The sequence below is a fragment of the Archocentrus centrarchus genome, chromosome 13, assembly GCF_007364275.1.
Source record: "Archocentrus centrarchus isolate MPI-CPG fArcCen1 chromosome 13, fArcCen1, whole genome shotgun sequence".
Lineage (NCBI taxonomy): Eukaryota > Metazoa > Chordata > Actinopteri > Cichliformes > Cichlidae > Archocentrus > Archocentrus centrarchus.
Window position 1 is genome coordinate 20,745,588 of NC_044358.1, and position 19,183 is coordinate 20,764,770.

General features: G+C 38.5%; 1 protein-coding gene across 2 annotated transcripts in view; it reads left to right on the top strand.

Annotated features, from left to right (window-relative positions):
• Positions 1-4,271, top strand: part of cadm1b (cell adhesion molecule 1b) — a 171,093-nt gene extending 166,822 nt beyond the window's left edge. For both annotated transcript variants that reach the window (XM_030745456.1, XM_030745457.1), the window contains 2 exons: positions 3,191-3,319; positions 3,478-4,271. In XM_030745456.1, the coding sequence (XP_030601316.1) occupies positions 3,191-3,319; positions 3,478-3,596 (248 nt within the window). In that variant the 3' untranslated portion in view covers positions 3,597-4,271. The remainder of the gene's footprint in view (positions 1-3,190; positions 3,320-3,477) is intronic.
• The last annotated feature ends 14,912 nt before the right edge of the window (positions 4,272-19,183 follow it).

The following is a 19,183-nucleotide window of genomic DNA, read 5'->3' on the forward strand; positions in this document are numbered from 1 at the left end:
GCATAATAGAAAACAGAGTAGTTGTCCTCACAGGCACTGACCTTTTTATTTGAAATCATCTTAGAATGCACTTTAGACCTGTGCGTTGCATTACATTTCATTACTGCTTGATTATCTCCCTGCAAAATGCTGCAGACTTCATCATCTCTTGTATGTATACTAAATTTAACACCATGTTATTGCAGAGCTCGTCTGTAGTAAGCACAGAACAGATAAAAATAAAAACTAGTGTTGAGTAGTGTACTTAATACAGGCAACATGAAATGCAACCAACCATAACAGTTGATACTGTAGGTATTATAGGATTTTTGGTTGCTCTCTGACATTTTTGTGATAGGTCTCGGTGCTTACTCTGGGCGAATTTTTCTACCTGTTAAATAAAACTCTCCCTCGGTGTGCAGAGGCGGCTGAGACCTTGTATGTTTCCTAGTGGATGTGTCAAACGGAAGACAGCGGGGAGCAAGGTGAGGGCAGCAAGGTGCGGGGTGGGGAGTGAGGGAGGGAGGAGAGAGGAGACAGGACGGTGCACAGGCCATTTAGCGAGTGCATGTTCATTAGCATGGAGCATGGGCTGTTCCCTCTCCTCGGGGAATGAGCTGTGCTATCTGACATCCTCGATACAGTAAACAAACTGCGCCTTGCACATCCCTGCTTCACACACCCCAACGCACAGCAACGGCCTGCTCGGTGAAGACGGGTCCATTTTAAGAGAGCACTCAACTGAAACAAAACTTTTCTCATTAATTAGTTTCATTGTAGCTCCGCTCCTAAGATGTCCTCATGCTAAGTGAATGCCGCTTAAATAAGGCGTTGTTTTTAGGCTGAGATGTGGCCGTGTCACTTGTCTTGGACCCTTCAACTCGACTTATTACACCCTCGCAGTGTTGAGAAATTCTGAACTCTACGCTCGTCTTTTATCAAAATCATTCAAGTTCAGAGCATGACTAGTGAGATTGATGGAAAATTGAGCTGCTCTCTCATGCAGCAAAGAACAGTGGAGCCATTCGCTCACCCGCCACTCCTCCATCAGTCCAAATGTGCACAGATATAGACTATTGATAAATGCCTCTGAACTATTCTGAGACTAGAAATTTAAAGGCTTCAAATTTTGCCATGTTCTTCTGTGGTGCACGGATAAATCTGGCTAAGTGCTAGACAGTGATACTCTCTGACACCTGAGGCAGCCACGTATTTCTCTGCATGGGGACACCGAGCGCCAATTTATCTCCAGACTTGTGTCTATTTCTGATGATTGAGCTCTATAACTTCCAGAAATGGCCTCTTAAATCAGACTGTATTTTACAGTGTGTGAACCCTCACTGAAATTGCAGACGGTGTCTACTGTTTCATGGTGAAATAACTGTCTTAAAACATTTTTCAACATTGCTCACCCAAGGGGGGGCAGCTACGTCAGCTATTCAAGTGCTAGAAATATCCAGTTAATGAGTTGGGTTCAAGAGTATAACACCGTAAATGTATGCTAGGATAGATGTGAGTTTATTTAAACCTGTTCAGAAAACACATTATATATATTTTTATTAAAAGACTGTTTTGACAAATATACAGTTCTGTGCAAAAGTCTTGAGCCACCCCTACCCAGACTTTGGGAACATCTTTCAGAGTTTTTCTTTGGATAATGGCTGTTTTTTTTTTTTGTTTTTTTTTTTTCATTTTCAGTCCAATCCTTGTACTGTACTTGACCATTTTCAGAGTTTGTTTGTTAGGCTACTTAACATTGACCTATGAGTCATTCAAGCATAAATAAGGGTACCTAAATCAAGAACCAGTGTTGAATTTATGAAAAATGCAATGACAATACAGTTTGACAGACATAAATGGTGATTCCCAAAGAGACTTGGCATATCTTAGCCAGTATAACATCTGGAAAGCATCTGATTGGTTTCACTTTTCAGCACGACTATGATCCCAAACATACTGCCAGTGCAGTAAAAGCATAGCTGGATAGAAAAACACACATTGGAACACTATCAGTCATAGATTGGCCTCCCCAGAGCCCGGACCTCAACATCATTGAAGCAGTGTGGGATTATCTTGACAGAAAATGGAACAACTTAAGTCTGGAGACCTAGTCCTGAAGACTGCTTAAAGAAATCAGAAGAAAGCTGCCTGAGAGAGTTCACTGTGTTGAAGAATAAAGGTGTTCATACCAAATATTGACTTTCAAGCTTGTTAGAATTGTAAAAACTATGTTTTTGCCTTGTCTTTGCACATTATGTTTGCACATTTCAATAAATCGCTTCACCTATTTCCCATTTTCCTAGCAAAATGTAAAGAAACCTTTTCACCTTCTTGATCAATGCTGCTCTCATGTCTGTACATGTTGCATTCAGGAGCAAGTTAACTTTGCTTAACACAAAAAAAAATAAGTCACTGCACAACTCCGAGAAACAGTCTGGTACATAGTCCCTACAAATTCACAGTACTTGAATTTTCTAATTACCGTAGGCCACAGTAGCCCGCCCCCAGCCCACCCCCAGCCCCTCATTTGCAGGCTTTATGCTAAGTTAAACTAAGAGGCTGCAGGCTGTAGCTTGTTATTTACCATGCAGTCACAACAGTGATATTGATTTTCTCATTTAACTGTTGGCGAGAAAGCCAATCAACCTATTCCTCCAAAATGTTAAACGTCTGTGTTAAATGTAATATGTGAATGGATTTTGGTTTGAATTTGAATTGATAGGTGTTTAGATTTAAATGGGTTTTTTTGGGGGGGGGCAACTGAATGATAATGCTGCACATACAGCTCAGAAGGAAATTAGTGAGGAAAAATTAAACATTGCAGTGAGCAAAAAGCCTCATTTTGGTTATTATCAGACTGAATAAAACTTAAACGCAGCAATTTATTGCTTATTTATAGGATGTTTAGCTACATATTGTGAACAGTTTACCTTCCTCTCTGGACCAGTTTGTGCTGTTGCATCGTCTATTTTTCAGTGGCACATAACATGCCTTTTTCTCAGCAGCCTTTTCAAGAGTTTCCACTCTGTGGGTAGGTCATGCTAAAATGCTCTGAGACAAAACAAACCAATTTAGTTCATTTTGGCAGTCTAATGATATAATGGCCGCAGCTTCCAGTGCAGTCCACATCTGTGTGAAGGTATTAGTTTTGTTGCTGCCTGAGAGGGTTTGCTGATCATGAAATTATTTACGGTTATTGTCCTCTTTTTAGACTCCAGAGCCGGTGAGGGGGCACCACAGAAAATTGACCATGCTGTCATTGGAGGAGTGGTTGCTGTGGTGATGTTTGCCATCCTCTGTGCGCTCATTGTTCTTGGTCGATACTTTGCCAGACACAAAGGTAAAGCACCGGCAGGGCAATCATACTTGATCATGAGCACATCTTAAGAGTGCAAGTGTTTTTTTTTTGTTGCCGGTGGAGTGCAATAGGATTGAAGTGAAGAAGAGAATGAGGAGGTGGAGGAGGCGTGCGGCTAATTTGCGTGCGCTCTTTTGCAGGAACTTACTTCACGCATGAAGCCAAAGGGGCGGACGACGCAGCCGATGCAGACACGGCCATCATCAACGCGGAGGGGGGACACAACAACACAGACGAGAAGAAGGAGTATTATATTTAAACTGGACAGGCCAGGAATGGGTGGGGATGCTGGTGGTTGTAGTTGTGGTGGTGGTGGTGGTGGTGCTGTAGGAGCATTGTGTCTAACTCTGATTGGTTCGAGACAACTTGAGGGCAGGGAGGGCAATATTTAAAGAGAAGGAGAAGAAAGAAAAATGTGGAAAGTAGGACTGACATGGCCAAGTGGTAAGAAGAAGAAGAGGCGTTGCTGAGTCTCCTATCCGACCCATCCTGGACAGCTGGGGCCTATTCTGTACAGTTCAGTTATTTTACAGACAATTTTGTGCCTTGTTCTCTTTCTTTTGTTTTGTTGTTTTCCCTTTCATATGCTTATTGGATTGGATTCTTTTTTTTTTTTTTAATATCATGTACTCCACTTGATGTTTTGTTGCATTTGGCTTTGTCTGTGTGTGCTGCAGCTAGCTTTGAGCTCATGTACCCAGATACAGTGTGATGAGCCTGCTCCTCAACACTTTTTTTTTTTTTTTTTGAGCAATCCACAGAGTTCATTAACTGGAACACGGTGTCAACACATTTCTCACCGCTGGGTCAAAGTCCAACAGTGCCTGCAAGTTCATCACAATTCCACCCCGTACCTGCAGGTCTGATTGGTTGATTTTTTTTTTTTTTTTTTTTTTGGTATTACAGCGCAGATTTCCCTCAGCCCCTTCGAGGTCAGGTTCACTGTGTCAATTACTTATGTAACAGTTGTGAGTAATTATGCTCATTATGGAATGTATTTGTACATGAGGGTGATGTAGGAGTAGCGGTACATATCATTTCACACCAAACCGCAAAGTGCAACCAATCTTTTTGTGGTTTGAAGATTTGAAAATTGTCGTTGAGAGGCTACTGCTGAACTCTAAGACATCTTGACAGCCGTAATGTGCCATGATACAGAGTTCTAATTCCTATACAGAGCTTTTTGGTGTTTCTGATTGGAATACAAAAACAATGAATCTATAATAGAGAAAGAATACTTTTGGGGTAATACACCATGCCTTTTGCTAAGCTTCAGATAAGCTTGATGTCTGTATGATTAATAGAAAACTACAGCCAACAGCCAGCTAGCTTGAGACTTGGCTACCTTGAGCTTCTCTGCAGTTCGTAGGTGTAGCTGATTCCTCCTTTCTCCAACAGTTATAAACCCAAAAGACTCTTTTGGCAGGTATTATGTTGGCTCAAACTTTACATTCACACTTAGACCCCTTACATAAAATAGGTCCTGCTGCACTGATCATAACATAAAAGGTATTATTCATTATTAGCTGTTGGTACACCCTGTCAAATGTGTGCTTTTGGTTTAAGCGTGACATTTTTCACCTTTTAATAATACCCACATAGTCTACCTTGGACCAAATATAATAATTATACAAGTGTGCATATACAGTATACAGTAAGTATAACTTGTGTAAAGCAGAAAGCTTTGCAGTCAGCTTCTCGCTAAATAATTGACTTTATTTGATGACACACTATATTGGCCAGTTAACTGGGAGATGTTAAAAGGCCTTGGGTTATTAATTTTCCAAGGTTTTACTTTTTTATTTGTTGGAACTAAGGGAAGAAAGAATGTTAGGCCTTCAATGTTTCCTACTTGTGTAAAGTGTCAAGGTACATCTCTGTGAATACAGCACGTTAACAAAAAAATTCACAGCTTATTTTCTGGCTTGCATATCCTTGCTGCATAGACTTTTTTTTTTTTTTTTTTTTTTTGCCCCTGCCCATGCACAAGTATCACTGCAAATATGAATGAGTTATATTTTCTTGCTGTGTGTTAAGACATTTCTCTTTTGGGTTCTCTTTGATGACTTGTGAGGGCTCTTGGCCTTACAAGTTATCAAAGATTTGCAGATAGCTTTAGACTTGGGGAAAGATAATTTTGTAACTGTCATCCTGCAGCCACAAAACTTCAGAGAGGAAGCGTCTACTGTTAGAAATTTCTCTTTTTGTTCACTGACACAAATTGGCAGCATGCACACCGTGCGTGCTTCATGCCTCTGACTAGAAGAGCAAAACCTGTTTGGTAATTAGCAAGTGATTTCAATGTATTGCCTAAAATTAAAAAAAAAAAAAAAATCTGTAAATGTATTATGAAAAAGGATAACCACTGCCTTAAACCCACCTCTTGATACTTATCATTATAAAGGAAAAGACTGAAGGACTTAATTTAGTGCCTTCTCCTTTGATTTTGAGGCATATGGTTAGTATCATACAGTATCCTCATGTACACTCTTACAGTATCCGTTGTATATATATCCATCGTTTCTAACTTACAGGGCCAATACTCATTCAAGTTGTCTGTTCGCACACCATAGAGTGGAATCACAATTACGACCTGCAGCATAAAAAAGCTGGAATGATTTTAAAGCTGAAAAAAAAATATATATATAAAATATATTGGCAGCTTCCACTGACTAGAATGTTATATTCCAGGATATAGTGCTTGTCTTAATTAATGACCACAAAAAATCAATTGGTCAAAAGTGTTATTATCTCAGCTTCACTTTGTTATTTATTTGGATATTTTCAAGGACAAGGCTCTGTAGTACTGTATTATCAGAGATGAATACTGTACTTAAAGCTATAATAAGCTACAATAAAAGTAATTTTTCTGGATTGTAGTTAGAGTGTCATGGAAACGGTTATGTGCATGACCTTTTTTTTTTTTTTTTTTTTGTTCTGGGATTTGATATTTATCTTAAATGGTGATTGCTGCTTTTAATGGAGGAATATTAAAAGATCGCCGGAAGCATCATTCTTATTCAATTTTTTTTTTTTGAAATACTTGATATTAAGTATGTTTGTTTTCACTCTCTCAGGTTCATGAGTGTTAATAGTTGTGTTTTTTTGCATCTCAGGTAGAATGCAAATTTATGGCCCCAAGTATATACTGTAGTACCACAGCTATTTCAAAAAGTAAAGAAACCACAGGATGTACATGTTTTTCTCAGTTGTACAAGTTTATGTGTTCTTAATATGGTGCACTGTTACAGTAAACGTTAATTATTTTGCATAGACCTAGTTCACAAAGAAAGAAAAACTAGATTTGTTAAGCAGACAAAAATGATGTACAGTCAATGTCAACAAAATCACAATGATGTTCATGAAACTTCTTCTTCTTCCTCCTCCTCCACTGTAACATTTTGCTCATACAGTATTGGTTATTTAGTAATTATAGGATGTGACCACAGACAGTCAATCAAGCATCTGTTTGCATTCATAGATGAAGATGGTGTATTTACTGTGACATGAAGTTCTCTGAATGATCTGTAACGTCTTGGGTATTTGGATTAAATTTATTTTCAAAGCCTGGGGTGGCGGCGTGGGGTGGGTAGGGAGCAGGGTGGGCGGGTCGGCTGTTTTATAACCCCACAATGGTTGTTTATGTTGTTGAATCTTTAAATTTCTCTCTATTCCCAGGTGGCATTTTTCTTTTGTGTAGTGAAGAGGATGTTTCTCATATGACCATGCATATTTTGTATTGGTTCACACCAACATTTTTACAAAAGGAAAAAAAAAAAAACAGAAGAGTACTTGTCTTAATAAAAAGATATCAATGTTTAAAGTGGTGTGCTGCTTTGACTTGATCAAAAACATGGTTTCACTTTGTAGTCTTGTCCTGCTCTGAGACAGAGCTGAATTTATTAACTTGTATCTGTTGTCAAATTCACTCCGCCTGTTTACCATGCTGAATACATTAGCTGGATTGAACTTGCCTGCTTCATCCCGAGCTGCTGATACTTGTCAAACTCACAAAGGAAGAAAGGTCTTGCGGTGAGGCAAAAATACTGTACAGATGTAGATTCATCGTGGGTGAGCAGCAGCAGTGGCAGCAATCTGATCTCCCATCAGTGACTGACACACACAGTGTGGCACAGATAGAGGCGAGAAGTGTTTTAAATGACACGATGACTGACATCGACAGGCTCGGGGGCCCCTGTTAAGGGTTCCAGCTGAGCACGTGGATGTTAGTGAGTTTGACAAATTGATAGGCATTTTGAGGAACAAGACCTTATTCATAACCATAAGCTATTCTGTCATCATAATTCTGTCAGTGCCACCATTTCCCATTACTTTAAGTGATCCATCCTAGGTAAAGGTCAATAACATTATTCAAATTTTAATGGGAATAGTTTAACCTTACAAACCAGCCACTTTTCTCCCTTACTCATACAATCATTGCAATATAATGCTTCTCTCAAAGAACATTAGCTGTGTATTGATTTTCGTGTGTGAAATATGGCAGATTATGGGATTTTCTCCACATTTATTCTTGAGGTTAAGCCATCTGAATTAAAAGCAGATACGTGAACTTGCAGGATGTCTTGGTGATGTTTCAGTTAGATGCTACTAATCCCATTTAAATGTTCAATTTTAATTTGGAATGACATGTTTAAGTGTAATTAGCACAATGGGGAAATTGAGAGTGAACGAATGTCTAAGCATGGCTTGTTTAGTTGGCTAATTGATTGATTGAGATTGATGGCATGTAGCACTTGGCTTGGCTGAGGTATAATTAAATGATGTGGGATTAAATAGCGGGTGAACAAAGGCAAATGCAACAGGCTCTGACTGCACACATGTCTCCCTCTAAATCTTTGCTGTTTAGCACAAATACTAACGGAAGATTTTGACTCCTTTGTCAGATTGCTAGAAAGAAGTCCAGGAAGTATGTCGAGTTTGTGCTTTGTACTTTATGCTGCTATACTTATTCTTCAGAATATATACCGTATTTTTCGGACTATACGTCGCTCCGGAGTATAGGTCGCACCAGCCAAAATAGCATAATAAAGAAGAAAAAAACATATATAGGTCGCACTGGACTATAAGTCGCACTTTGGGGGGGGGGGGGGAATTCAGAAATTCCAACTTGAACGGCAATTTAAAATAATAATGGATTAAAGAACAGGACGAACACGGTTACGCCTACGTTATGCTAACGTAGCACATTCAGCTAAATGATGCACAACGAACACGTGTTCGGTATGTTAATGTAACATTAAGTTATTCAGATAACCATAGCATAAAGAACATACTAACAAGTTAACCAAACCATCAATCCAGTGAATTCTTCATCCTCGGTGTCACTTCTAAACAATTCCGTACACTCCGTAGACGAAGCGCCGCTTCCTCTTCTGTGTCGCGTTAGTCAGACTCGTCGTCAGCTGCAGTTCCAATTATTCCAGCCTTTCTGAATCCCAACAGGATGGTTTGTCACTGAAGCCCATGTTTTCTTGAACCATCCAATGACTTCCAGGAAAGTTGGGTGGCGCATTCTCCCAGTTGCCGTTAAGCTGTGCTCTCCATCCATCATCCACTGCGCCCACAGGTTACGCAAGACTGCCTTAAAGCTGCAGTTCACGGAGATGTCAAGTGGCTGAAGTATTTTGGTTCATGTGTTATAAATGTCACATATCCGTCGCTCCGGAGTATAGGTCGCACCCCCAGCCAAACTATGAAAAAAAGTGCGACTTATACTCCGGAAAATACGGTATATATATATATATACACACACAAAAATTCTAATTCTAATTCAGATTAGCTGCAGAAATGCAGGTGATTTGGTTAAAACTACCGAAGCTGGTGCTGGAGTATCTGGTTGTAATGTAAAACTGAAAAACAATGACTGATAATGATGTTGATGTTACAAAATGCTTCACAGGAGCAACAGAATAGGACAAAAGTGAGAAATGCAGGAAATTAAAAAAAAAAACAAAAAAAAAAACTTCAAAGCAAATTAAAAACTCAAAAAAAAAAATTGGGAAAGCCTTTTCATAAACATGTTTAAGACACGACTTAGAGGAAGTGACTGACTCCACCAACCAACTTAATATGCTGGATAGGTGTTATAGACCCAACTCATCCAAGTGAGGCAAATCCTGCCAGTCTGTCAGATGGTGTTGCAGAGGTACGTTCAGGGTGTTCTTCGGCATCTCTGTCTTTGTGCACCAGAGGCACCAATACTAGATGCTGAGCGGTAATTGTTCTCTTTTAAGAAGCAACAAAGTCTGCATTACAGGGTTGAGTTTGTCAGCCAGGAGACTGTGCTTCATGCCCAGTTTGTGAACTTTTTGTTTAATATCATTTCCTGCTTTTTATTTTATTTTTTTTCACTTGCTGATTTCTTTCCTGTTCATTTGCTTTTCGTTTGGCTGATAGCGTTCTAAAATAATAATAATAAATAAACATATCACTTGGTTAGCTTTTTAAAACACACCCCATTAAAATCTAACCGCTGCACATTCTAAATTTATGCTTACCCATTGTGCTTGGAATGCCCAGCGGGTCTTTTACAAGCTGTATGTAACAAGCTGGGAGTGAGGACCTGTTTAATTATAGCCATATACCTCGTGTGTCACGGCACAGATGCCAAAGGGCACCTTGGTATTTGATGCGCTGTCAAAGAAAACAGGCTGGTAATCTCTACACTTGTCATTTCAGCTACACTGGTTTATTTTTCCTGTTCTCCATCAACCACAAAGTGAGTTTTTACTCAAGTCATTTTTTATTTGTTTATTTTAATCATATATAATTGTAAGATTAGGGCAAACTCACATTGCTATATAAGAACCTGTATTTATTCTAACTTTTTGTACTTTGGTATATATTTGATATTTTTTTGCACTAGTGTTGCAGTAAATATCGATGTGGGTAGTGTTATAATAAGAAGAAGAAAAAGAAGATTAAGAAATGCTTTATTTATCCCAAAAGTAGGGTAATTATTGTGTTACAGCAGCCAAAACATAAAACCAATATAGCTCAGAACAAAATTTTAAAAATTACACCATAGGAGGAGCTCAGCTTAATAGAAAACATAAAAAGTGAAGAGCTTAATAAATCATACTCTAAACAGGCTATAATAAGGAGCTTAAATTTAAAATCATGTAGTGTAGTATAAGGTTGCAAAGATTTTCTGTTGCTGTGGAAGCGGAGTGCAAACAGATGTTAGAGAAAGTATTCAGCTGCATGTCCACTATGTGGCGCAGAGGTTAATCAGAATCCATTAAAGAACCATTCACTACAGCTACAGTCATTTGGATGACCTCTGAGTCAGCTGATGGAGGAATCCAAACAATGTGTTGATTCAAACTTGATTCAAATAGCAACAGCAATGACAAATTCCCTCTGCAAAATAAATGGACACTTTCCAGCAGCTAGCAGTTCAGTACTCAGGCTACAGAAATGTTCCCACTTGTGCAGACCTTCCACATTTCTTCTTACTTATACATTTCTTAATGTTACTGTTTTTCAGTGATCTCTCATACGAAGCACTGGAATTATGCCAAACAAGAAGTGACTGTATTCTGAGGACATGAATATGCAATTTAGTGTTTTCTGCCTTGTATGGAAAAACAGTGTTTTGCTATTTTTTTTTTTAAGATAAGATGCATAGCAAAAATTAACAATTATAAAATATTGTAAGAGAAAACAACATTCAGAAGGCAAAACAATTCAAAGTCAATCTATGCTAAGTCAAAGAGGTTGGTAGAAGAAAACAAACCAAAAAAAATTATAAAAAAAAATCAGTTGACTTCTACTGAAAATCTCTACTGTATATAACTTTTTAATGTTGTGAGGGAAATGCCAAGTCATACTCCACGGAACAGATGAGCTGGTTGTTTCAAACAATGATGAAGGACAAGCACCTGAAGCCTGCGATAACCACAACACAATTATCTCCGACTGCTACAGTATGACCCAGAGAAATCTGCATTAATTAAAGCACACACAACCAGCCTGTTAATCCCGTATGAAAGTGTCAGGGAGAAGAGACTTGTGTTTGTGAGGTGATTAACTCCGAACCTGAAAGATGCTGTGAACAGCACTATAGGCTCTAATGTCAGAGATGTTGCTGCTTGATGTTTAATGCCCTGATACTTAATCAGAGATTGATGTTTACCAGAGGGAGGAAATGTGCTGGATGTTGATGTGGAAGATTTAGGGTGTTGTTAATGAGAAAAAGCCATAAAAAAAAGAAAAAAAAAAAAAAAAAGCCTTTCTTACCCTTCACCCCCCACCCCCACCTCCCTCCCAAAAAAGGTTAAGTGTTTCAGACAGGAAATCTGTAATTATCTGCTGAGCCTAAGCTTCAAGCAGCATCCTGTGAAGTTCCCTCATCCAAATCTCAAGGTGACTCCTCTGTAGTCTGTAAAAGCAAGAAGTTTTCTTTACCTAAATTCACACTGATGTTCCGCTTCATAGCCACTACCCAGATACAATAAGCAAGGCAAACACTTCCCAATCTACTGCTCTTATCTTTTATTCTGCTATGTCTGCATGTAATCTCTCTATCATATTTAGTATTGTTGATGCATAATTAATTTTCATTTAAAGCAGATTCTTAATTTCTGATTATCTTTTAGAGATAGTTGTATAAAAAAAAAAAAAAAAAAAAAAAAGCCCAACAAAATGTATTTAGTTATCGAGCTTCTTTCATATACACCGCAACCCCTCTATGGATTTTTTTGTTTTTTATGCTTACGTTTTTGTGTGTGCGTTTCTGCTGTCAGCTTATGAAAGTGTTCTATTTTTGTGGGACAGCCTGCTACAGCCTAAAAAAAATGTCTGTACAAAGCCTTGAAGTCAGTCACATGGAGCTGGTGAGTTGCTGCAGGAACATTGCCACCTCAATTATTTATCACTGAGTCTATTTTTTCACTTATTAAATTAATTAGTTAGGTAATTAAAAGTTACATGTTTTAATTAAATTGGCATTGAATTCTAACACAGGGCCTCTACCTGGAAAGAAAGGCATCGTGGGATGCAGTTCATCAGCTTGAATGAACTTGAGCTTAAATTCATTCCCATTTGGGAAGATGTGGATAAGTTTTCCAAAAAAAAAAAATTATAATCTGTTTCATGCTCTGTAACCATTTCAGTCACTGTCTTTATGAACAGCATTTAGAGATAGCAGCACACTGCATTGTCTTACAAAGGCAGAGAGCAATGATTGAAGCTGAGGGGGAAAAAAAGGTTTAAAGTTTGAAAGATTTCACAGAGAACTTCATACTGTGGATGTTACGGTTCTGGACTTTAAAGGTGAAAGAAAAACATCCCTTATTTCAGCTCTTTTGTTCATTTGGACTAATTTTAACATGAATAAAAATGTGTTAAAGGCAGCTTATTCACTTTAAATGTAACAAGAGCCAGATTACCCCTTACCTAGGGGCAACCTGGAGGGCTGAAAAATGAATGCCAAAGCCTGTAGTTCCTCCTCTGGCCACTTGAAGCTGGCTCCAAAAGCATAGATTCCCAGGTTAAAATATTCAATATTACAGCATTCAAATGCAAAGGTGTCAAAATACAGATACTCTTTAAGTAGAAGTACAGATACTTGTGTTAAAAAAGTACTGATTCAACTTCTTTGCTCAAGTAAAAGTGAAAAAGTGAAAAATGTACTCAATGGTGGACATTTCTTTCTATTTTTTGTGCAAAACTAACTGAACCTCGTGCTATATTACTATAATAATATTAGTACATGAGAATACAAATTCTATTCCAATCTAAATTCTCATTCTAATGTACTCCGCTTGAATCTGTTATGTAGGACACAAGCAGTGAAAGAGAATTTTAAAAAATAGCTCTATTCTCTGTTGCCTACATTGCAGAGGGTGCCTCTGCTTCCACAACTATATAATCAGGGGTTACAGTGGGATTCAGCAGGTGGAGGAGCCCTAAGATCAGTTGTAGTGGCTCCGCGTGGGGAAAAGAATCACAACTTTCTGTTGAGGTTTACTGCTCTTTGTGGCTGAACTGAATTCAATAAGATGTAAGCAGATGTTTCACAAGCTGTCTTAGCTGATTTCCCTACACTGACAGTATACTGTTTATCGTGTCTTTATACTCAACAGTGTACAGTTGGTATAAAGGTTCAATCCAGTGTATGAATCTAAGCATCATCAGCTTAAAATCTAATTAATCTCTGCTACACTTGAATTAACCTATGAACACCACAGCCGCTGTGCACCACGCAACACAGAGCTTTACTGTAAATTCACCACAGTACAAGCTAACCTCTTTATACTGCACTAAAGTGGAGTATTTTCATGCAACCTTTGAATAACACAGAGTTAGTATACCTCAGTTTGCTGTGCAGGATGTTTCACAAAATGAAAAAGAAAAAAAAAAAAAAACATAACTTCGCATCATATACAGAGCCAGTGATGAAAGATACACCAATAAGATTGGCCTTTACTGTATATGTCAAATCAGCTTGATGTTGCAGTGATGTGAAATGCTAACTCCCCTCATATGTGTTAAACCTAAAGTAACGAGCCCTTTTTGAAAATGTAAGGAGTGAAAAGTACAGATATTTCTGATAAACTGTAAAGAGTAAAAGTGAAAAGTCAGAGAAATTAATACTCAAGAAAGGTACAGGTACCTGAAAATTCTACTTGAGTACAGTAATGAATATTTTATACTTCCGTACTTCCCACATCTGTTCAAAAGCATATTTATAGCCTGGTTTTGGCCTCTGTTAATAGTTTGCTCCTTTATAATAACTATAAAGAGGGTAAATATAATTCATGACTTATCTACTAGGACACTAGAGTTAAGGGCGTTTTGATTGAAAGGTGGAAGCTGCAGCTGGTTGGTGTCTGCTGGGCCTTGCATCCACTGATTCAAGAAATTGGTCTTCTTCACTGTTTGTGTGCTGTTGGTTTCTTTTTGAGCATCTTCAATAGATTATCTGACTAATATTATGGCTTGTTCTGCTGCCCTACCCTACCAGAAATTGGTGCTCCTGTTTTGGTGAGGAAAATTCTGGTAATTTATCATTCTTGTTTCCTTAGCTCTAATTAGAGGATATGTGTGTGCGCCTGTGTGATGCACCTCTACAGTTTATGGATGCAGCTGGCTAACCAAGCTTGCTGTAGTGAGCTCATATCTTAGTGCACCACCCTTTTTATCCAAATAAAACAGATATCATCTGGCTCCCAAAAGCCAACATGGCAGCAGCCAAAACAATAACAGCTGAGTTTCAAAATAAAAGTCCAAAACCAGTGGGTGATGTCGTGGTGGTAATTTCCATCTTTCATACTCATACTGTCTATGCTTTTAGCAATGACTCAAGATTTATTTTAACCAGTACAAATTAAATTTTTATTTTACAGACTAAAACCGCAGAGACACAAAGACTAACACAAACATTTACATGACAAGAGGTTTAAGAATGTGTGAAGGTGTAAATCCTTAAATGTATACCTTTTGTGCCTATATTAATCACTCTCATTTAACATGTTGGGCTTACGTTAGCTTTATTGAACAAATAAGTTTATAGAGCGGCTGAGGTACGACTTCAGGTTTAACTACTACCTTATTTGTGTACCACAACAAACCCACTAACTAAAATGTTTCATTATTTGAAGTGAAAAGTAAATTCCAGGAAACATGAAGAAGCACAAGCCGTACAGAAAGGGTTTGAAGTCTGAGGCGCTCAGCGATACCGCGCGACGCTCATAAGCTGCAAAACCTTCCTTTTAATCATCGTTGGACTCACTGCAACTAAACAAACAACAAATCATTTAGATGTGTATCTAAAAATTTCACAGATCTGTAAACTGATTGTTTTTTTCTTCTTCTTCTTCACTACCATTTGTATTAAGGAGATCTTAATAAATAAATAATTAATTAAATACCCTGAAATACACTTTAAGGGTGGCTTACTCCCCCATGAAATGGGGATTCCACTAGAGACCAACTGTTTTTAGATAGTTAGCTTAAAGAGTTCTCCACGATGATTTAAGATAAGCTGCTGGCTTTTTTTTTTTTTTTTTTTTGGTGGCATAATAAACTGCTTTGTGGATCCCCCCCCACACACACACATAGACACACACACACTCCCCCCCAAAATGACACACTTCTGTGGTATCTTTTTTCTGCTTTAGTGAGGTAAGATGTCAGTAACTGTAGTTATTTTGGCTTGGGAGTGCAGATTAAAAGTGAGTGGGTAAAGAGGTTCGCAGACAAATACAGAGAAATGTTTGGAATTCGTTTCCTTTGTTCAGCTGTGCAAAGGATTTAGCTTTTGGTTGGTGAAACATTGCTGAGAAGAGCTGTTTATATAGTTGGTCTGTGCGGTCATCGCTACACGTCTACACCGAGAACTATGTTGACACAACAGTTGAGATTGCACACATGCTGTGTGACAAACTACCACGAGACGAGGGAAGCCATCATCGAAGGCATAATTCCTGTGCTATCACTGGGTATTCATTTTAAGACATGAAAGCCTGAGCTTGAGATGTCTCGGCACCCAGCGTTAGTGCACTCTTACCAAGTCACTGTGATGTGAACAAAGAAAACGGAGCCAGTGAAACAAGAAAAATGTGCCCAGTAAAGAACAAAAGAGACTAGTTAATGGAAACAAGATGGGACACACTTTTTATTCTCCACTTAATTAGTGTTTTGAGGAATAGGAGCAGCACCAAGAACAATGTGTGTGTGTGTGTGTGTGTGTGTGTGTGTTTTAAGAGTTTTTATTTTAAAACTTCAGTAATTATAGCAAACGTGAATGCTCTCCAGTTACATAGATAATTACCTGTAAACACATCATTAGGTCCTTTATCTCTGTTCACTGCCTGCTCCACATATAATGACAGCATTTTGTTGTTTGCGGTAATTTTCTACATTTCTGTGTTGAGATGCTCCATGTCTGAATTATTTACCTTTAATTAATTGCAAAAGATATTTTATATGGTGGCTCCGTGAATTATGTGCGGACCTTTAATTTAGGAATTAGGTTTCGAAAACAAGCTCTCCACAAATTGAGTTTTATATCATGTAAGTTATGTGGAAAACATAAACAGCGGAGGGAGGGCGTAATGTAGTTAGTCGACTTTTAACCACATTATATGTTATGTAAGTATTTTGCTGGTTGTTGGGACCTGGAAGGGAAGACCTTTTGCCTCCCCCTAAAGCCTATTTGATTTGGTCCAAATGAAGAAAGGACATGTCAGAAAGATAAATTATACCCAAGCATGCTGTGTTTCTTAATGTAGAAATTAAATTCTGGTCTTAAATATATAAATTAAATGGTTGTGAAATTACAGGAGGTGGAGCCTGAAGCACTGCAGGCTCTCATTTCTGGTTTGCTAAATGACTGCATGGATAGAATTACTTTTGTGCACAGCTATAGATTTTTTTTCAAGGGGTCTTCATCATACATGCCATGATATATATCTGACTTAGAGTCACTGAACAAGCATAAACTGTCAAAGTGTGGTATGCCCACCTGCAGCAGTGACACAATACCAGTAACCATGCAACTGAGATGGTTATCTGATGGTTACACTGAATGCTCGGTGATCCAGATGGTGGCTGTAATTTCTTTTCTTTTTCCTTTTTTTGATGATCTCCTCAGTGGTGCAGAACCTGTTGACTTATTTGCCTTTTGTTCCCATTTGCTCATTAGTGCCGCCTTATGAGTTTAAAATCTACAAAATTCAAAATCATCGAACTGTATTCACCAGTGTGCAAATATGTTCCATAACAGCAGATGTATCATTTACAGATAAACGCCCCAAATTGATTCACGTGGCTAAAGCTTACACAACTAGTGATTACCTTTTGAACTAGCCGTACTGCCTTGGATAATTACGTCCTGTTTCTCAGGCTATTATTCATGAGTTAAAGGTCAAGAGCATTGTTTGCAACACAAAGTAGGCCTTGCATTGTATGGGCTAGCGCACAGTCTTCTAGTTGCTTAGTCGCTTTGATATGCATGTCAATGTCAAATTAGAGAACTAAGCCCTAATAGGCAGCCATTACTGCAAGTGAGGAGCCTTTGTGTAAACCTGAGGTCTAATCACTTCTTCAATCACTAAGCATTGTCCCTGCTACCTCTAAAAAGTGCCTGATTTTCATTTTCCAAAGCCATGGATACACTTGAATAAAATATATATTTCTGCCCAAAGCCAGGGCTCTAATTGGTTATCTGAAGTACTAACAAGGTTCTCCTGGCTGCTTTAATTAAATGGGAATCCATTGTCATGTTAACTAGTTAATTAAGTGAGACGAAGATGATCTCTAAGAACTTTCTCTTATCAGAGGCAATACTTTGCATTTTACTTACAAGTACACAAAATGTTTGGTTCACTGGTGATTTTGGGACTGAGAGCTGCAGCGTCTTCCAGTCAGCGAGAGGTTGAAAACACAACAGAAACTCAAAGTCGAATCTGTGACGCTCATCTCCAAACTGTCGCCAAGGAGGACGACGTGGCATCGAGCCAGAATGGCAGAGTGTGGATCAGATGTTCCTCTGTTGCACGAACAAGGGAAAGCACATGAAACTGATGTTTTAGCTTAGAGTATGATGAGGTGCTGCTCTATGTTCTCACTAAAACATCTATTTTAAGGCAGAATCCCAGGCCATCACACACAGCTATCTATATACAGAGGGGCAGAGTTTTAAAAGACAATGCTCTTTTATACATCTTCATAAGGAGAAAAAAAAATCTGCTCATATGTAGACTGATGATATGTATTCATAAATAAGATCCAGCTGGATCCGTATACATTTTTTTTTTTAAAGGAAGTGTTTTGAAGTAGAGGCTTCGACTGCAGCGTTTTGCTATTTAAATATGCTCTGCACTTCACAGTCAAGATCCATCAAAGAAACAATGAGGAAGTGTACATTCATAAAGTTCCAATAATGTTTTGTAATGGAACATTACACTGTAATGAACAACCAAAAATGATTCTTTATGGAGCCACTAAAGTGCCGTGAACCAGAGAAACACAGCTACCGCCATGTGCTATATTACTAATAGATCTGCTGACTGCAGTCGCAGTCAGAACCATTAAGGATTTAAAATTGTTCACTCAGAATGTAAAGAGTCTATAATGCACAATTTTGTTCAACTCAGAACAGTCATCTCCACAAGAGTAGTGGGTAACTATTATCCTGCAGATCACCTGCCCCTGGAGAGGTGAGAGTCCTTTCACCTTGCACCTGCTGGTATTTGGCACCGCACGCCTCACACATTCCATCTCTACATCTGGACTGCACCAGATGTTCTTGAATAATTTCTCATACAGGTGAAAGTTCCTTCCCTTCGCAGTTGAACTGCAGCTTCTTCTACCCTTTCTTCCATTTCGGACACATTGAGACGTGCACACGCAATCTCACCTGTGATATATATATTTTTTTACTTTTAAAGCCTTCGCTGCACTGAGGGGCGGTGAAAAGTTTGAGGGAGGGATGCTAGAAAGGCCCTTTTTTCCACTCATTTCATTTGTCCCCTGCTGAAAAATAAGACTTTAACCTGATCCTGAAAGGTAGCGCGCCTCAGATGCATCACAATGTCCAAAAAGCAGATGGCTGTCTAGCAGGGCAACAATTCTTTCCCTCAAAAGCTGAATAATACATGCAAACCTTGCTGTGATCCAGCAATTTCAATAGCCTATAGAAAAGGATTGCTCTCAACGTAAACCATTTTGCTAGAGGCCGTTCGCCTTCCTCAGGTCCAGTCTCCCATAAATAATTTGACTTCAACCTTCACATGCATAAAAATTGCAACTTGTTGGTTATGAAAGAGAACAGTGAGGATGCACTTTGAATGCCGATGTGGCGATGAATAAACAATG